The sequence below is a fragment of the Taudactylus pleione genome, unplaced genomic scaffold, assembly GCF_031769625.1.
Source record: "Taudactylus pleione unplaced genomic scaffold, aTauple2 ptg000015l, whole genome shotgun sequence".
In the NCBI taxonomy this organism is placed as follows: Eukaryota; Metazoa; Chordata; class Amphibia; order Anura; family Myobatrachidae; genus Taudactylus; species Taudactylus pleione.
Window position 1 is genome coordinate 8797501 of NW_028284417.1, and position 17982 is coordinate 8815482.

Sequence of the window (17982 nt, forward strand, 5' to 3'; positions counted from 1 at the left end):
CAGGTCTCCTTTAACACCTACTGGCTCAGATGACAGACTTAATCTTTCATACTACTATCAAGTTACCTAATTGTGCTTAATTAATTCTGACCAAATTACAGAAGTAATCTTGCCATCTGCCAAAACAGTGACAGCTGGTACATAGGTTTGACACTGAGTGCTTCCTAAGAGAAATGATTGTAATTGGCACCTAATGTCCACATTCTTACCTTCCTTATTCTTTCCATTTGTTTCTGTTCCTGAATATATAGGGATAATAAATTGTCAAGTGACATTTATGTCTAGCTTGTTCTTGCTCTTACATTTTGATTCACTTTTGTTTTGTTTGTTTTCTCAGTTTACATTTTTTTTTATTTTATGTAATATGCATTTAGTTGCATTTTCTATTCTCGACTGATTCTTGCAGTTTGCTCTCTTTGATTTAAGGTACACACTTTCACTAGCTCAGCGACTTCTGAAAATGCCTTTCATGTCTTTTAATATCAAACATAAGGTGCTGTATGACTCAAGGTTACTAGTTTTGTATTAGAAGAATGCTTTGTGTTGGCTAAATGTCTGTCTGGCTAAATGTCTGTCTTGTTTTTAGCAAAGTATACACAGGCAAAAGAAAACACGGTGCCAAATATTTGACAAAAGAAATATATCATTTATTTTTATTATTGCTCTTACTACTGGGTATGTAAACATTAGCCTTGTGATCGCCTCACTAATAATATATGAATAGTTATATTTAGCGTCTTTACCCATTGGTGTCAATAGTAGAGCTTTTAAATGCATTTTTTAATGTTTGTGAAAGAGTTTATACAGGTACTGGAATAGAACCTATTGGTTCACACGTGAACTTGCACTTGTAGTTGGGAGTGGTGAAGCAGGTCTATTTTCTGGACATTGACTGCTTTGTTTACTACAAAGGGGTCATTTGAGTATCTTTTATTGACTCCTTACTTGCCTTGGAGAGGCTCAGGAATCGCAACATTGGGCCTGATTCATTAGGGATCGCTATTGCGATCGCAGCTGCAATTATGCACGCAGTGCTGCTGCGAAAATATGCTAATGTTTGCAACTGCTCAGCCAGCATAGAGACGCCCAGTGCCGCTTTCTCACATCCGTAAGACTTCGCTGTCCTGCGTATACATTGGTAACATTGAACCCTCACGCGGTATTACAGCAAGTCTGACTTTACTCAGAAATTGACAGTCTTGTCGCACGCAGTGAGTATTCAAGATGCAAATGTCGTCGCAGTGGCTAACTTATGCACAAGTCCTGTCACTCACTCTGCGTTGGCGTTCTTTCTGCATGCGTGATGTCAGTGCTATCACAATACTGACCTGTGCATGTGTACTGCGGTGCATGTTCAGTACGCACCATCGGCCGTTCAGCATTACGCTGTTGCAATTGCGATCTGTGATGAATCAGACCCATTGTGCACCTAGGGGCCAGGCCATAATGATGTGAATTATATCATCATCCTCTCCCCTCCCCCTCACCCCTCCACCCCAACACACACACTTGCCTCTTGTATCAGAAAGGAGGTCCATTAAAAAAGCAGTTCTGATTGACCTACACCACCACTGACCACAAGTGCTGGTTACACACCAAGCACTGTGCCACTTACATCTTCTTTCATTCTAGAAGCTGTAAATGTATAGAAAAACCTGTAATATGATGAGAGCCTGTAAGTTGTGTGTTTTTATGAAACTTAAGATGTAAGAGGAGGAAATTGACTGACTGTATGGTTTGTTCTAATTGGTATGAAACACTGTCATCTGCCAATATAACAATGCTCAGCACAGTATGAACACTAATTATTTTATGTTTGCTGTGTAAGCATTTAGATATGTGCCAGGATGTACTGACACTGTATTTACTATAGCAATCAATAACTAATAGGCATCCTTACAGAGACAGACCATTCAATCACTGAGCCTCATAGCAAAATTTGAGGGAAGACCTGGTGATGGCATTCATTTGGCATTATATAAAATATATATGTTTTGGGGTTTCACTTTGCATGTAATGTATTAGTCCCTGCATATGTTCAAAAGAATAGATTAGGGGCCTTGGGAACAGGACCAACATTGCCAGGTCCACTAGTTGTCATGGCTGCCTGCAGTGTAGGTAATTCTTGGTTTAGATCTGTAAAATTGCTTTTGTTGATTAATTTTTGAAATCTAAAAAAAAAATCTTCTTTGTTGTTGTAGACCTATGTGGCCAACATTTTGATTGCAGTAAACCCATATTTTGATGTCCCAAAACTTTATACATCTGAATTCATTAAAAAATACCATGGTAAATCTCTAGGAACTTTGCCACCACATGTCTACGCAATAGGTAAGAAATATTTATGTTCTCTGTTCTTGAGCCCTAAATTTATTGTTTGTGTTTTCATACACTGTGGGTATAAGTACTGTAAATATGATTTTGAGAGCGAGAAAGAGAGAATCGACCGCCGCTCAATCCAATCAGTATTTATTTATGGGGTGTTCCCCTACAGACTCACAAGTCCATTATACAAAAATCCAAAAGAAAGGGCACTCACCAACTCTAAAAATGAATATAGCCAGCATGGTTTAATTCACAAAAAAGCCACACTGTTGTTTGTCATGTCAACATTTCGGTCTCTTATGTCCTTTTTCAAGACACTTTTTCTCCATCAGTAGACAATAAACCACCTCATAGATCCATACTGCACCAGACTGGGAGCTAGCCTGTATAGTACTATCAATTAATTAGAGCCATCACTACCCCCAGCTGTGGGAAACCTCACACTTAAAAACCGAAAGTAGTATCAAACGGCGACTAATACACATAGAACAACTCCTCACTCACTCTAATGTGAGGATAGTCCAACGGTAACCAGCCACGACTAACCATGACTTAATACACTCACCCGTTCAGCCGGTATCCTCCATAGTCACCCCGTGTCCTGCCCGGAAGTCACATGCGTTCCAGCTCAAAAGCGCACGGTGACCGGAAGTGACGCACTGCTGGTGGATACAATGCACAGCTTAGCACCTATGTTTTGCAAACTAAAACTAGGGCAAAAATTGAATAATACAAAGCCGCTATCCCTGTCTCCCTGTATAGTATCACTTCAAGCACCTACTGCAACTTGACTATAGTATAGACGGACTCACAAGCCATGGCAGCATAGAGAGAAACTTGCTCCAACATAAACAGGTATATTCTAGTATTACAATAAACCACAATACAAAAAAATATATTTACATAAATGTTAAAATCACCAAAATAAATATATCATTACATATTCCACTAGCCAAAACAAAAAAGAAAAAAATCAAAAATAATAATCAAAAAGAGACACTTATCCCATCTCTGGGTTATTACATATATTACTATAATGATTGCCAATGCAAAAGCAAAAAAAGTTGTAGGAATTATTCTCATTTCAGCCTCGGCGAGAGATGGTTCCCAAATCGAAAATCCACTTTGTGTCACATTTTTTTTTAAAAGAAGCTCCCGGTCACCTTCTCGTGTTGGTTTGGGGATACGATTGATCAGCATGCATTTTAAGCCCGACACACAATGTCCCATCAAAGCAAAATGTTTGGCGACAGGTTTATCTGAGGTTTTTGTCTGTAATCCCAAACATATCGAGGATCTATGGTTTGCCATTCTATCTCTGAAGGGTCACATGGTCAATCCCACATAATAGAGTCCACAAGGACAAATAAGTATGTATATTACGAAATTCATTAAGCAGTGAAGTTTATGGTGAATAGTAATTTTATTTCCATTATGTGGATGTGCAAAGGATGATCCAACAAGCATCGGCCTGCATGTCGTGCAGTCGGTGCACAGAAAGCAACTGTTCTTTCGTGGCGGTAACCAATGTTCCTGTTGTGTCTTTGGTTATCTGGTCAGCCGTAGTAATAACTGCTTAAGGTTCGGACCTCTATGGAAGGCGCACAATGGGGGATTCCTGCTCACCCCTTTCAAAGTTGAATCAGAGGAGACAATTGGCCAATGCTTCCTCAATGATCTCTGCATATGATTTGCAGTCAGATCATAGGTGGTTGTAAAAATCAACCTTTCAGGATTTACAGGTTTCTTAGTTGGTGGCATGTGAAAACCTTTTCTGGCTTTAAATAGATATCTCTGTACAATCTTGCGAGAATAACCATGTTCCAAAAAACGTTAACCCATCTCTACCAGTTGTATCTCAGCGGCTTCTGTAGATGTGGTGTTCCGCAAAACTCTGAGAAAGTGAGAGATAGGGAGGCTTTCTTTCAGGCTACTGGGGTGATGGCTTGTGGAGTGCAATAGAGTGTTCCGATCGGTCTCTTTTTGGAAAAGTGTGGAACTTAATTGATTGCCAACTCGTGAGATAGTAACATCCAAAAAATTGATGGACTCTTTTTCCACCTGCGCCATAAAGCAAATGGGGCTGTCTAACGCATTGTGTGGAATTCAGTGTCGGTGCCATTCCAAATTAAAAATAAATCATTAATAAAGAGTTTATATGCAATGATCTTGTCACCGTAATGGTTCAAAATGTTTGTTTGTAATGGTGTATGTAAAGATTGGCAGACGCTGGTGCCAAATTAAATCCCATAGGCATAGCTGGTGCCTGACATTTGTAGAATGTAGAAATCAGAACCATATGTGAAATGATTTCTACTTAGCACTAGTTCTGCAAACTCAAGCAAGAACTCTATGGGTGGTCCTACATGGGGGCTACTACACATAGATGTCTTTTTAATCGCTTCTAAACCAGCATTGTGGGGTATCATGGTATATAATGAGGAGACGTCCATAGTAGCAAGCCACATGTCATCAGTCAATCCACTACGGGATAGAATTTTGTCCAATAAAACGGCCTTGTCCCGGACAAAACTATCCATCCTGGTGACGTGTGGCTGTAAAAAATTATCAACAAACATAGCTAAGGGCTGTAAAACAGACCCTCTGGCCGAGATAATGGTATGACCAGGCAGGTCCACCAATGATTTATGGATTTTAGGTAGTAAATATATACGAACTAAAATCCATAAATCATTGGTAGACCCGTCTGGTCGTCCCATTACGTTAGAGTGAGTGAGGGGGTTTTTCTATGTGTATTAGTCGCCGTTTGATACTACTTTCGTTTTTTAAGTGTGAGGTTTCCCACAGATGAGGATAGTGATGGCTCTAATTAATTGATAGTACTATATAGGTTAGCTCCCAGTCTGGTGCAGTATGGATCTATGAGGTGGTGTATTGTCTACTGATGGAGAAAGTGTCTTGAAAAAGGTCTTAAGAAACTGAAACGTTGACATGACAAACAATGTGGCTTTTTTGTGAAATAAACCTTGCTGGCTATATTCATTGAAGACTTGGTGAGTGGCCTTTGTTTTATATATATATATATATATATATATAATATATATATATATATATATATATATATACTGTACGCACTATGGTTTCCATATTCCACTTGACAATGTCCGAAGGCATAATTTTAATAGTGTCTAACCCGCTCAATGTAAAATCTAATTATACACTTATTTTTTACAAAAAAAATTGTGAGATCAGGAAGTTTGGGGATAGGCTATTATAAATGTTCCTCTATAGTACAAAGCTAGACAGAATATCACGAAACGGATATGTACAGTAAGGCATTCCTAAACACATACTGTAGCTACCTGTATTCGAGCAGGCATATTCTAATCTGAATCAGTTGAGGGCTGAAGTTGTAAAGGCGTCTTATGTTTTTATAATGTGTGTAATCTGTGGATTGGGACCCCCAATCCATTATTAGATTTGCAACACATTCTAAAATTACCTGATGTTTGAGGGTGCTATGATACAAAAAAAGTGAGCTGCCACAACCTTAACAGGGCCAATGTAAACAGAAAATCTTGCTCAAGAAAAAAACTTGGGTCTGAACTACTTTATCCCATTCACTTTTCAGAAGCACTCATAAAGTAAATAACTTCTGATAGCTGGAATTACTGGAGCATTAAAGTGTTGCTTATTACAATATGTTTTGTTCCAGCCGATAAGGCCTTCAGAGACATGAAGGTTTTGAAGATGAGCCAATCAATCATCGTGTCTGGAGAGTCAGGAGCCGGCAAGACAGAAAACACTAAGTTTGTTCTGAGGTCTGTATACAGCAAATGAAGTGATGATTTTGTTCTTATTATTTTCCAGTCTGTTATTTATATTTTGATCTGTCCTGACTTAAGATAAACATTCTCAAGTTCTTGTCTTAAGAATTCTAAAATAAGCCAATATTAATGTATCCTCTAATTTTATTTTAGTATCCTCCACATAACTTAGCAATTCAGATTTTCAAGTCTTTAGAATACGTTTTTTTCCTTTTGCAAAGTACTTTCTAGTTTTAGGATACAATGTTCTAAACCCATGTAGCCTTCAAATGGTGTGAATGTAGATGGTCATTTTTACCAGTTTGACCCATCTCTGTTACATGAGTAAGCTGCAATGCAATTGCTACAAACGCTCAAGATCCCATTCTTTTGAAATTGATTTGGTATGTTTGAGTGATGATTATCATCATAGCCACGTCTGTGGGGAAATCATTTGATTCGGGAGTGCATGTTGCAAAGTATTGCAGCCTGTTTGGCCATCCACTTGAGCAAAGAGATCAAAGTGTTCACCTCCCTATTCGGCCAAGTTGGTCACTGTTGTAGGTGATGGCTATGCCAAATGGCATATATAGTAATAATATCCTGGTAATAATGTTTTTCCTGACCTCAACCCAGGAGGTCAAGTCAGTGCTGCCATCCATTAAAAGGTGTTTAAAAAATCTTTACAATTATCTATACCTTTACAGACACATTGTCAAAGATAAAAGCCAGTAGTGTCTAGAGTAAAAAGGGTTAATTAATGAAAGTGGATTTCACAAAAGCCTACTCAGACCCAAAACATTTGGTCCAGCTGATATCTAAATTATTGTACTGTCAGAGCTTCCCTTAGATTATTACTGATCTAAATTCATTTTTGAAAGCCACAAATGTCGACTAATTTACTGACAGTTGGCAATCAAGAGGGAAGTGGATGTACTTTGCTAAATTCATATTGAAACTTTAAATTTAAGGGAATGTGACATTCCCTTAAAAGGTTATAAAAGTCTTCAAAACTGTGGTATAACTTTATACTGTGTCTACTGAAATGTGTACCTATGATTACTTTATGTATTGTTTTTAGGTTTTATTATTTTGAATCCTTTGAATTTTATTATTTTTGAATCACTCACAATGGAATACAGTAATTGTTAATGTGAACATGTAAACCAAAACATGTAACCTTGTTCGAAACATAGGATTTAGAACAAAACAATTATGTAAGCTAAAAAGCAAGCTACTTTTCATTCTAATAAGTAATATGTCTACCAAGGCCTCAAACATACAGTATTAGAAGAATAACATATAAGCCAACAACAACAATACATTGATATAGGGGTGGATAAACAATTTTGTTTGCAAAAAACACAAAAATTGATGCCTCCTTACCGTGTGCAAACACGAATATAAATATACCTTCTAGGCTAGAGTCTCATTGGCGGTGTGAATTCTAGTAATGCTGAATACAACAGCTTCAAGGAGTAATCTCCCCCATGCGACAGGGAAATAGTTTTTTCCTTTGGATACTTCACATAACACCCGAGGGAAGCAACCTCCGAGGGTGACATTGTCCTTTACACATACCACGGGTACCACTAGTTCAATCAGAAGATGTAAAAATATTTGATCTAAAGCAAGAAGCTTTTTAGTCTGTTTTTTGTATGTCCGCTGGATGCAGGATACACACATGCTACAGACCTATAAATTTTTTTTCTTCCCTATTAATCATTTGTTTAAAAATATGTATTTATCACAATATTATACTGTTCTATAGGTATCTAACAGAATCATATGGATCTGGGCAAGATATTGATGAAAGGATTGTAGAAGGTATGTGTTATAAATGAATTAAAAAGCAGAGAAAAAAATATGCTCTTTATTTATGTAAGAAGGGAGGAATTAATATGTATGGTGATACCACTTGACTTCTAATGTTTCTATAGAAAATAAATGCTTAGAATCAACTATATTTATTTGTAAAGGACTTTGTTGTTTATCAAATGACATTAAGGGATTATTACGCAGAGGTAGCTAATCATTTTTCCCATCAAGAAGCCATGCTGCATTATTTTTCACAAGAAAGAAGTAAGGAATGTATTTATTTTAATGAGGAAGAAATCTATCTAAGGTAACCTATTTTTGTCTAAACTTGCTACCTATGCAGTCCCTTTAAAAATGTCCTAAATAAAAGGCCCATCCCCAGCTGTTTTACAGAAGCTTTTATATACTACTCTTTTTAGAAGTGTGTGTGTATGTATATATATATATATATATATATATTACTTTTAGAAATGCTCCTCTTCTCTCTCAGCTTTTACTTACTTGTAACTTTTTCTATTACCACTTTTTTGTTTTCCAAAGCCCATGGTGGTTACTTGTTAGGCCGCTGAGACATAAGGAATTCAAAGAGCCAGCATGTTAGTTCTAGGGTTTGACTTTCTTTTTTTTTTTTTTTTGTACAATTTTAAACAAGACATGCTATGTTCCAATAACTCACCATGTCACCATGTCTCTTCTTTGTTACTGCAGAGTGTTGACCTTATTATAGGTTTTTGATAGTAATATTCAGTTTTGGCTTGTGTACCGTATTCAAGAAGGAAATGCGCCAGAGCTGAACAAAACATAAAATATGCTTTTATTGAGCATATTTTTAAAAGTTTTGTTATTGATGAAAACAATAATTCCCCTTTAGAATGTAAGCTCTTATGAGCAGGGCCCTCTACCCTCTTGTGCTTCTCCTTACTTTACTTTCACCTACTTCTTACCCCACACCAGGGCACCTAACACTTGGTTGCTTATGTTCTGTTGCATATCTAGGTGTTATGGTCCCTAATGTAGCAATGTATATAATCCATGTCCTTGTCCTATATTGTACTGTAAGTCACTTGTCAAATTATTTGTTTATGTACTATGTAAGGCGCTGCGGAACACTTGTGGTGCCATATAAATAAAGGATAATAATGATAAAACAATGTGTTTGCCTCCACACAGCCAACCCCTTATTAGAGGCATTTGGAAATGCAAAAACAGTCCGAAATAACAACAGCAGTCGGTTTGGGAAATTTGTAGAAATTCACTTCAATGAAAAAGTAGGTCTTTATTAATTATTGAATGTATTTCTTGTTTGTATATGAATACTTGGAAAAACAATTTCTTAGTAGTGACAAAAATAAACATGTAGTAGTTCTTTAATGTATACATTTGTGTGTCCGTTTATAATGCACCTTTACTAAGGGAAAGAGTTGCAAGATTGATGAGCCTGCTGCTATGTGTTTGCAACACTTTGATTGGGTTTTCAATAGCTTTAATAATGTGGAGAAAAAAGATAATGGGCAATGTTCTCTAAGAAACGGTCACTCAGGCTCAGGTGGAAGAATTCTCTCTTTAAAGAGAAACAAAATTAGAACTATGGTACATGGTAAACCCCATTATTCAGTAACTTGTTTTTATACAATTACAACGGGTTGAACATAGGACAGGGTTATAAATGAAAAATTGCAAGATATAGAAAGCCAGAATTTTCTTAAATGTAAAAGTTACTGTATGCCATTGTAAATTAGATAGCCCAGGTAACGGGATGTAGTCACAATCCCGGCACATGGGATGCCAGCGCTTAGAATACCAGCGCCGAAATCCCGAAACCTGTCAGAATCCTGGTGCTGGCATTCCGACTCCCAGAATCCTAAAGGTAAGTAGTGGGGGGCACGAAGGGTTAGGGTTAGGCACTAAGGGGGGAGTGTTAGGCACTAGGCAGGGTCAGGCACTAGGTGGGGAGGATAGGTTCAGGGTGCGGGAAGGGTTAGGATACCTACCGACGGGTGTCGGTATCCTAACCCTGTCATGGGATGCCAGAGATGGAATTTTGACCGACGGCATCCCGTACCCAAACCCAAGCAACAAGTGGTATAGAAATGGGCGTTTGAATGCTTTTCTTAATACAGTAGCAATTTATTGCAAATGGATGAAATTGGCACTGCTTACTTAATGGTATAAATGAACACTTGCTTGGTTTGGATATAGATGTTCTGTGATTGCTGATGAGCTCCGTGGTATAATTGTCAATCCCATAAAGTAAGAATAATTGAGAATCTCTGCGATCTTTGGATATTACATTATTACAGGATTTGTTTTATGCTAAAGTAATGATAACTTGCTATAGTAACACTATTTCTCCTGCACTTCTGCAATATCTCTGGAAGGGAAGTAGAAAAACACATGGAAATGTTTGTAATTTTAGTAGAGCTGATAAATGTTGATTTCCCATAAAACAGAGGAAAGTACTGAAGAAAATGAATCTAACTGTTTTCCCCTATCGTGTGATATTTCTCCCAAATTTGACTCCACAGTTTGAGGTGAAAACCTTTTAATATTGTCAAAACTCCTATTATGACCTGCCCTTTCCAAATAAATAGAAAACAAATAATGTGTGTTCCCAAGTGTCCTGTGTATAGGTATGTATGGCAGAAAAGGTTATCCCAGTGCTGAGTGAGCTTTTATCTAGAAGCCTGCTCTGATAATGAGAGTAACCTTTTCCAGTAAAGTGACACAAGACTGCAGTTTTCCCCAGCACCGATGGGATGGACTGTATAATGTGCTCCGTACATGAGGCTAGACTTTCTGCAGACAATCTTCTTTTCATTCATCTTTCTTTTCAGTTCTAAGTACTAAGTATGTGCAGAGGAAAACATTTTCTCTTTCTGTTACAGCATATGATATCCAGTGCACAAGAAAGTGCTCTGCTGTGGTACTGAACGCCTTGCATATATTCTTGGTCTTATGGTGTATTGCTATTCTTATTACTATGTAATGGGGATCTTGTAATTTTTTGGGAACACTGGCAGTTAATGTGGGCCATACACTGGATGTGTCACTTGTGTTAAGTATATGTTGCTATTTGTACAGTAATTGATAATAGACCAGAGAATTTCATAACATGTGTTTTCTGCTGTTTATTTGGCTTACTCTGTGTTGCTTTATAACCCTGTTCATTACCTTTGTTATATGATCTCTTGTTTCTCTATACCTAGTATTCCGTAGTGGGGGGATTTGTGTCTCACTACCTTCTGGAGAAGTCTCGTATCTGTGTGCAAGGTCAAGATGAAAGGAATTACCATATTTTCTACAGGTTGTGTGCGGGTGCCCCAGAGGACATTCGGCAAAAACTATTTTTGAGTTCCCCTGATGACTTTAGGGTACGTATAATTTGTAATGCATTACTGGATTTACTAGCTTGTGGTATAATCATAGCTGTGAAATTTTACAATAACATCGAGCATCATATTTGTATATAAGTTGTGCACAGCTAATTCTATATCTGCATGAAACACTGTTAACAATGAACAGTACCAATAGAGATCAAGGTCTAATGGGTCCTAATAGGTTCTTGTGTATAGTGATGATGTGGTTTTGTTGCATGTCAGTACGTTGCAATGTCTTTTGTTACACCACTTTCTCAGGGATGCAGTCAAGAAGCCGGCGGTCAAAATGCCGACTGCTGGCTTCCCGACTGTCAAATCCCGGCAGGTGACTAATGACAGGCATTGCAATCTCAACGCCTGTCATTATACCTACGCCGGGAGACCGACACCCGGCATACCAAACTGAGGTGTGCTGGGTGCGGACAGTTGCAGAGGGGGGGAGGGAGGAGGGTTAGGTTGGGTTCTCCTGGGGGGGGGGACCTAGGGTTAGGCACCCCCCCAGGAGGGTTAGGCTAGGGGAAGGGAGGATTAGGGCTAAGCACCCCCGGGGGGGAGGGTTAGGCACCCCCCCCAAAGGTTATGCTTAGGCTGCGGGAAGGGGGGGCTTAGGTTTAGGCACTTACGTAGGGAGGTTAGAGTTAGGCACTAGGGGGGGAGGTTAGGGTTAGGCACCCCTAAGGGAGGGTTAGGGTTAGGGGGGGGGGGGGGGAGAGGGTTAGGGATAGTTATAAACTTACCTTAGTCGGAAACTGCTGTTCTGCTTTCCGGCGTCGGTATATCATCAGCCGGGCTAACATCCGGCGGTGTTTCATACAGATTCCCTTTCTCATACTGTTATTTTCTGACTGTGTTGTTGTTAACCGTGTTTAGTTTAAAAAGATATAATGTTTATAGTTTATTTTTAAGCTGGTAATTATTGTAATGCTAAATAGACCATAGTTTTAAAAAAGATCGCACTGTTTCAACTCTACATTTTTCCTCAAAATTTAAACATACTATTCAATATGGTTTTGCCGTGATGTAAAATTGTGCACACTCACTGACATTATTCATAAATCTGTATGAGGACCACTAAATTTATCACCAAACCCTTTAGAAAGTTCTTCTTATACTGTAGATTATATATTTCTGATGGTGCATTTAAACATTCTTCCATGAGTTGAGACCAGTTCTTTTAAAAAAAATTACTAAATGACTTTATTCGATTATTGTAATGTATTTATTAAAGTTTTTGCATCACTTACCTCAATTCAAATATTAGAATTGCAGTTTTCATTGTTTTTGAGAGTCGTGTGTTACCATTTTATATCATCTTTTTCATAATGTAGCCTGTTATGAAAATAAAGTTGTTGTGGAAATGAACCACTTCAGTTATTTAAAATGTTGAAAGAAGAAAGGTCGCTTTTTTAAGTATAAAGTAGAGATTAATTCATCATAGAGCAGTCTGGCATATTAAACCCAATACTATAAAAAAAAAAATTGTTCACCCCAAACCTAGAATGCAGAGATCCTGGGGTCTAGTTACTAAGCTGTGTTAGGTGATTAAGTGAACGGTGATAAGGTACCAACCAATCAGCTCCTACCTGCCATGTCTCAGGCTGTGTTTGAAAAATGGCAGTTAGGAGCTGATTGGCTGGTACCTTATCTCCCGTTCACTTTATCTCCTAACAGCTTAGTAAATAGTATATATGTGTACAAGGAAATATTAACATGTTTAATACAAACTTTAGCCTATGTTGCAAAAAGAAGCAATATGTGATTAAATTGTCTTGTACAGCAAATGCAATACAACCGTATCATTAATAAAACAACGTGAGAAAAAACTTTAACTGTTGTCTACATATCATGAAAATTTAGAATAGATACTGCGTCTGTTTTTAAAATCAGGGTTAAACTAATGTACAGTATAATGCTGATTTTCACAAGCACACACATGAACACATACACACACACAGTATATGTGTGTAGATGTATATATATATATATATACGCAAAAGAGAAAAAGAGCGCTTATAACACAATTAAATATAAAGGTCTTTTATATAAATAACCATAAATGGTACACTATAAAAGCAATGAATAATATTGAAGTATTAAAATGATCAGTCCTGCATAAAGAGGTATAATTTGTGTTGTATTTATTATAATGTGTTGTATTTATTGTATATGTGTGTATTTTTTATTTTTTATATTTTTTTTGATTTATGGGTATCTAACATATATGTCAGGTATTGTTGTCATATGGGGTAATTGGATGCAGGTGGGCTGGCGCTTCGGCTCTTGTACTCCCCTGCACCGAGGTTATGTGGATTTATATGAGGTATTGGGTTTTGTAGATGCTTTTTAGCATCAGTTGTTATGGGAGGCGATGCTGGCAGGTGGAGTCCCGTGGGTGATGTCCGCTGGCAGTGACCGGATGTTGTCAGGTGGCCCGCAAGCACAGCGGTTTCCACGACAACAGGATGGGCGCCGCGCTCTGGGTCTCTGCCGATGGAAGCGGTTGTCGATTGTGAGTTTTTAAATTGTCTGGGAGGTGCGTTCCGGGTATTTGGTATGTATATTGTCTGTATTGTTTCAGTCTTTCTACTTCAGGGTCCATAGGGTATCCACAGGATACCTTGGGGTATAGGTGATTACGTCAGGCACGGACACCATATAGTTAAATTTTCAGCCTCCCAGGATGCACCAGGGTCCCTCTCCTATACCCCACCCCCAAGCCAAGGCAATTCAGTTTCGTGGGTGTCCGGCCAGAGGTCGGATCACATTCACAGAGGGGGCTGTAATAGCCCCAGAAGATTTCTTCAGAGTGCAGCTGTGGCTGCACAAGATGAGCCTTACTGCATGGACAGTCAGTACTGACGTCCATGCTGTCGCTCCGACACCCCATCGGTATCAGAACGCCGGTACCGATCCGGGGATGCTGGTAGCTAGCTGGGGTCACAGCTAGCGGTGACCCCGGCTACCTGGACTGTGGCCGGATGTACGGGGGACAAGGTAAGCGGCGGGGTCCCGCGGTGGGCACCCACCGGCAACACAGTTCTTTTTGGTCCCCAGGCAGGGGACTCCCTGGCGACCGGCTGCGCGTGGGGCCAGGTACTGATCCTGCGCCTTCCACTAGACCACCAGAGACAGCGGACCGCAGCATGTGCGGTACAGCGCAACGTCCCAGGGGTTAATAGCAGGCCAGGGGAGAACGTCTTCCCTGTCTCACAGCCGGCGTCTCCCCCGCTGAACAGTGCCATTCCACAGCGGTCTGAGCGGGCTGTGTCAGCGCTCCTCCCCCGGGCCCGCCTCCTCTCTGCTCCTTGGTGGCCACTTTCTCTCTGCAGGATGGCAAACACTGCTGGAAGCTGATACAGGTGCCATTGCGGTCCGGGTCCCCCGCATACCTCTCCTTCAATTAAGGTCAGTGTATGCAGCACTGTTTCCTACCAGGCTCTGGTCTGTGTAGTTGATCGCAGTGCTTGTAATGCAGGATGTTATCTGTGCATTGTATGTGACTTAAATGCTAGCGCTGTTTGCCTGTACTTTCATTTCTGACTGTCAGCCATTTTCCTATCCCTGTTCTTCTTCTGCTACAGCCCTTGCGGTGCGGTGTTGCAGGGTGTTTATCACCTCACAGTAAACGTGGTTTTTCTGTGTGGGAAGTCACATACGCTCCGTTCACACTCCTCATGTCGGAAAGTGAACGAGGATATCCTCTTCCAGCTATAATGTACTGATATAATGTGCAGTTAGCGGAGGGATATGTAGACGCTGAGGGTTTATGGAGGGCATGTTGTATTATATATCACGCCCCATTTCTGTCACTGTGCCTGCACAAAAAGGGACCGCCCTCGGCTGGCTAAGATGCTTACAGCCCTTGTGGGCAACGCTCCCTGTGTTTCCCCATAGGGGTTATCGCAGTGAGTGGTGGTCTCATCACATGCAGGGGTTCCTGGGCAGTTGATGGTACCCCAGTGTATCCTGTTTTTCGCCCCGCCAGGTCTCGCAGGAGCCTGTGTGGGTGAATTTATTGTCCAAATGGTATAGCACCTGATGGACGTTTTACAGGGGGAGTCACCATTTCGGCCTTCTAAACGGCCTTTCGGGTCTCAGACGGCTAAGGATCATGACGTCTGATGACTGTGACATTATTGACTTTTTCAGACACGAGCCCCTTAGTGCAGAGGATGCGTAGTCTGGGTCTAAAGTTATATACCTGGCCTTATACGGGCAGTCCGTGCGGCTTTGGTTATTACATATCCCCCGTGGCTAAATCCAAATATGCCTTCTTTAAGGATAAGGGTGTTGCCACTGTAATTCCTCTATCTGGTCAGGTGGATCATTTAGAGGAGGCGTGGAAAATCCGGGTGAGCGGTTCCAGCCTCAAAAACGGTTGACCTTTTGCATACCCCTTTGCGGATAATTACTTTTCCGAACGGGAGTTACCTTTACGGGTAGATTCTCATGTTACACGCCTAGTGAGGAGTGCTACGTTGCCCATGCCCTCCAGGTCCTCCTTGAAGGAGGTTACAGATTGCAAGGTGCAAATATATCTAAAATCCAATTATTCCCTTGCTGGAGGGGTGTCCAGGCCGGCTGTGGCCGTGTGCTGGGGGGCCAGAGTCATGGAGCGCTGGGTAGGTAACTGGATCTCTGCACACTGACTCTCCAGCAGAGCAGGTGGATAGTGGCAAATTCTCAGAGACTTAGCCACGTTCATAATGAGACAGTCTTACATATAGCCTGCTCCTATCCAGAATCTCCTCGGCAGCAGTAGCGGCTCGGTAGCAGTAGCGGCTCACCGCTCCCTGTGGTTGCGCTCTTGGAAAGCGGACGCAGATTCCATTTGGATGCTTTGCCTTTTACAGGACAAGTCCTGTTTGGCCCTCATCTGGACAATTGTGGCCCCGCAGGCAGCAGCTACGTCTGCATGTCTGCCATCGGCTACAGTCCCATCGGGGTCTTGGGCTTCGTCTTTTCTGCCGTGTGAGGCCAGGGTAAGTCTAAAATACAGCTGTCCAAGACAGTCAGTAGCCAGGAAATCTACTCAGCCATTAGAACAGGCTTGGAGTACAAGACGTCCTACTCCCAAGTTGGACTATAAGCCTTCAGCCTCACGGGACGGGCCTCCTCTCGGGGGACCCCAGAGTTGGAGGCCGGCTTCTCCAGTTCGCCCAGTGCTGGTGTCTGACCACCACAGACACTGGGGTAAGAGAAGTATTTTCTTGAAGGTGTGTCCTCTCCTCCCGGTAAAGGCCTCCCAACCGGTTTTTCTTTACTTGTCTTCTGTCAATTGAAGACAAGGCTCAGTAATTTTTGAGGGTGTTACACTCTATGCTCCAGGCAGGAGTTATAGTACCTATTCCGTTGCCCCAAAGGGGAATGGGGTATTACTCCATCCTCTTTCTGGTACAGAAACCCAATGGGTCTTATCAGGACATCCTCAACCTCGAATCCTTCAACAAATTCTTAAGGGTTCCTCGGTTCAGGAGGGGGACCCTGCATTCCATCATTCAATGGAGTCTGGGAATTTTGTGGTGTCACTGGATATATTCAGGGTGACTACCTGAATATCCCTATTTTCTTAACACACCAATGTTTTCCTCAGGTTTGCAGTGGTCGATAAGCATTTCCAGTTTCTGGCATTGCCCCTTGGTCTGGCCTCCGCACCTCACGGTTTACCAGGGTCATGGCAGCCCACCTGCGGATGCAGGGGGTCCGCTTGTTACCCTATCCGGGTGACCTCCTGTTGTTACCATGGTCTCCAGAGATACTTCAAACGGACAATATCTGTGTTGCTACGTTATGGCTGACTAATAAACTGGAAATGGTCCTCTCTGATTCCTCACAGAGGATGCTACACATCCCAACATCTGAGGTTCTTTGTGATTGAGGCAAAGATCTCTGCATTACAGGCAAAGGTACGCAGTTGCTTGCAGAGTCGCCGAGTGTCTATTCACTAGGCAATGTGGTTCATGGGTTCCAGGGTGTCACTGTTCGACATGGTGGAGTGTGCCCAGTTTCACTCTGAACCTCTAGAAAAAAAAAAAAAAAAATTGATCCTCTCCGGATGGGATGGGTTGCCCCATAGGATAAAGTCAATAGTGCTTTCCCCCAGAGGTTTGTCTCTCTCTGGCTTGGTGGCTGCGGAAAGCTCACCTAAATAAGGGGCACCCCCTTTGGGATTGCGGACAGGGTCCTTCTGACGACGGACGCCAGTATCCATGGCTGGGAAGCAGTGACGGGTCCACACTTGTTCCAGGGCAGGTGGACACAAACAGATTATGCCCTTCCCATAAACATCTGAGAACTCTGAGCAGTATTCAAGGTTCTCCAGCATGCAGGACAGGTCCTCCACGGAAATACCGTGCAGGTACAGTCTGACAACGCCATCATGATGGCTTATGTAAACCACCTAGGAGGTTCCCGAAGTCAGGCGACACTAACAGTGGTGTCCCGAATTCTTGCTTGGGTGGAAGGCTATATCCCTGCCATCATCGGCAGTGTTCATTCAGGAATCCTCAGATGGAACGCAGGCTTTCTTAGCCGTCAAGACGTGCATTCAGAGAAATGTCCCCTTCATCCGGAGGTGTTCAATCTTCTGGTGAACAAGTGGAGCCTTTCAGAGATGAGACTCTTCTGGTAGACGTATGTAGGTCCAGTGGACCTTCCAAGTTGTGTACCTCGTCCCTCCATTATCCCTTCTTCCT

The 17982-nt window shown here is 41.2% G+C and overlaps 1 protein-coding gene across 4 annotated transcripts in view; it reads left to right on the forward strand.

The window, feature by feature from the left end:
* MYO6 (myosin VI) overlaps window positions 1–17982 on the forward strand; it is a 305891-nt gene that overhangs the window by 121615 nt on the left and 166294 nt on the right. For all 4 annotated transcript variants that reach the window (XM_088471590.1, XM_088471596.1, XM_088471603.1 and 1 more), the window contains exons 5-9: window positions 2202–2331; window positions 6002–6107; window positions 7864–7919; window positions 9081–9178; window positions 11117–11281. In XM_088471590.1, coding sequence (XP_088327716.1) covers window positions 2202–2331; window positions 6002–6107; window positions 7864–7919; window positions 9081–9178; window positions 11117–11281 — 555 coding nt within the window. The remainder of the gene's footprint in view (window positions 1–2201; window positions 2332–6001; window positions 6108–7863; window positions 7920–9080; window positions 9179–11116; window positions 11282–17982) is intronic.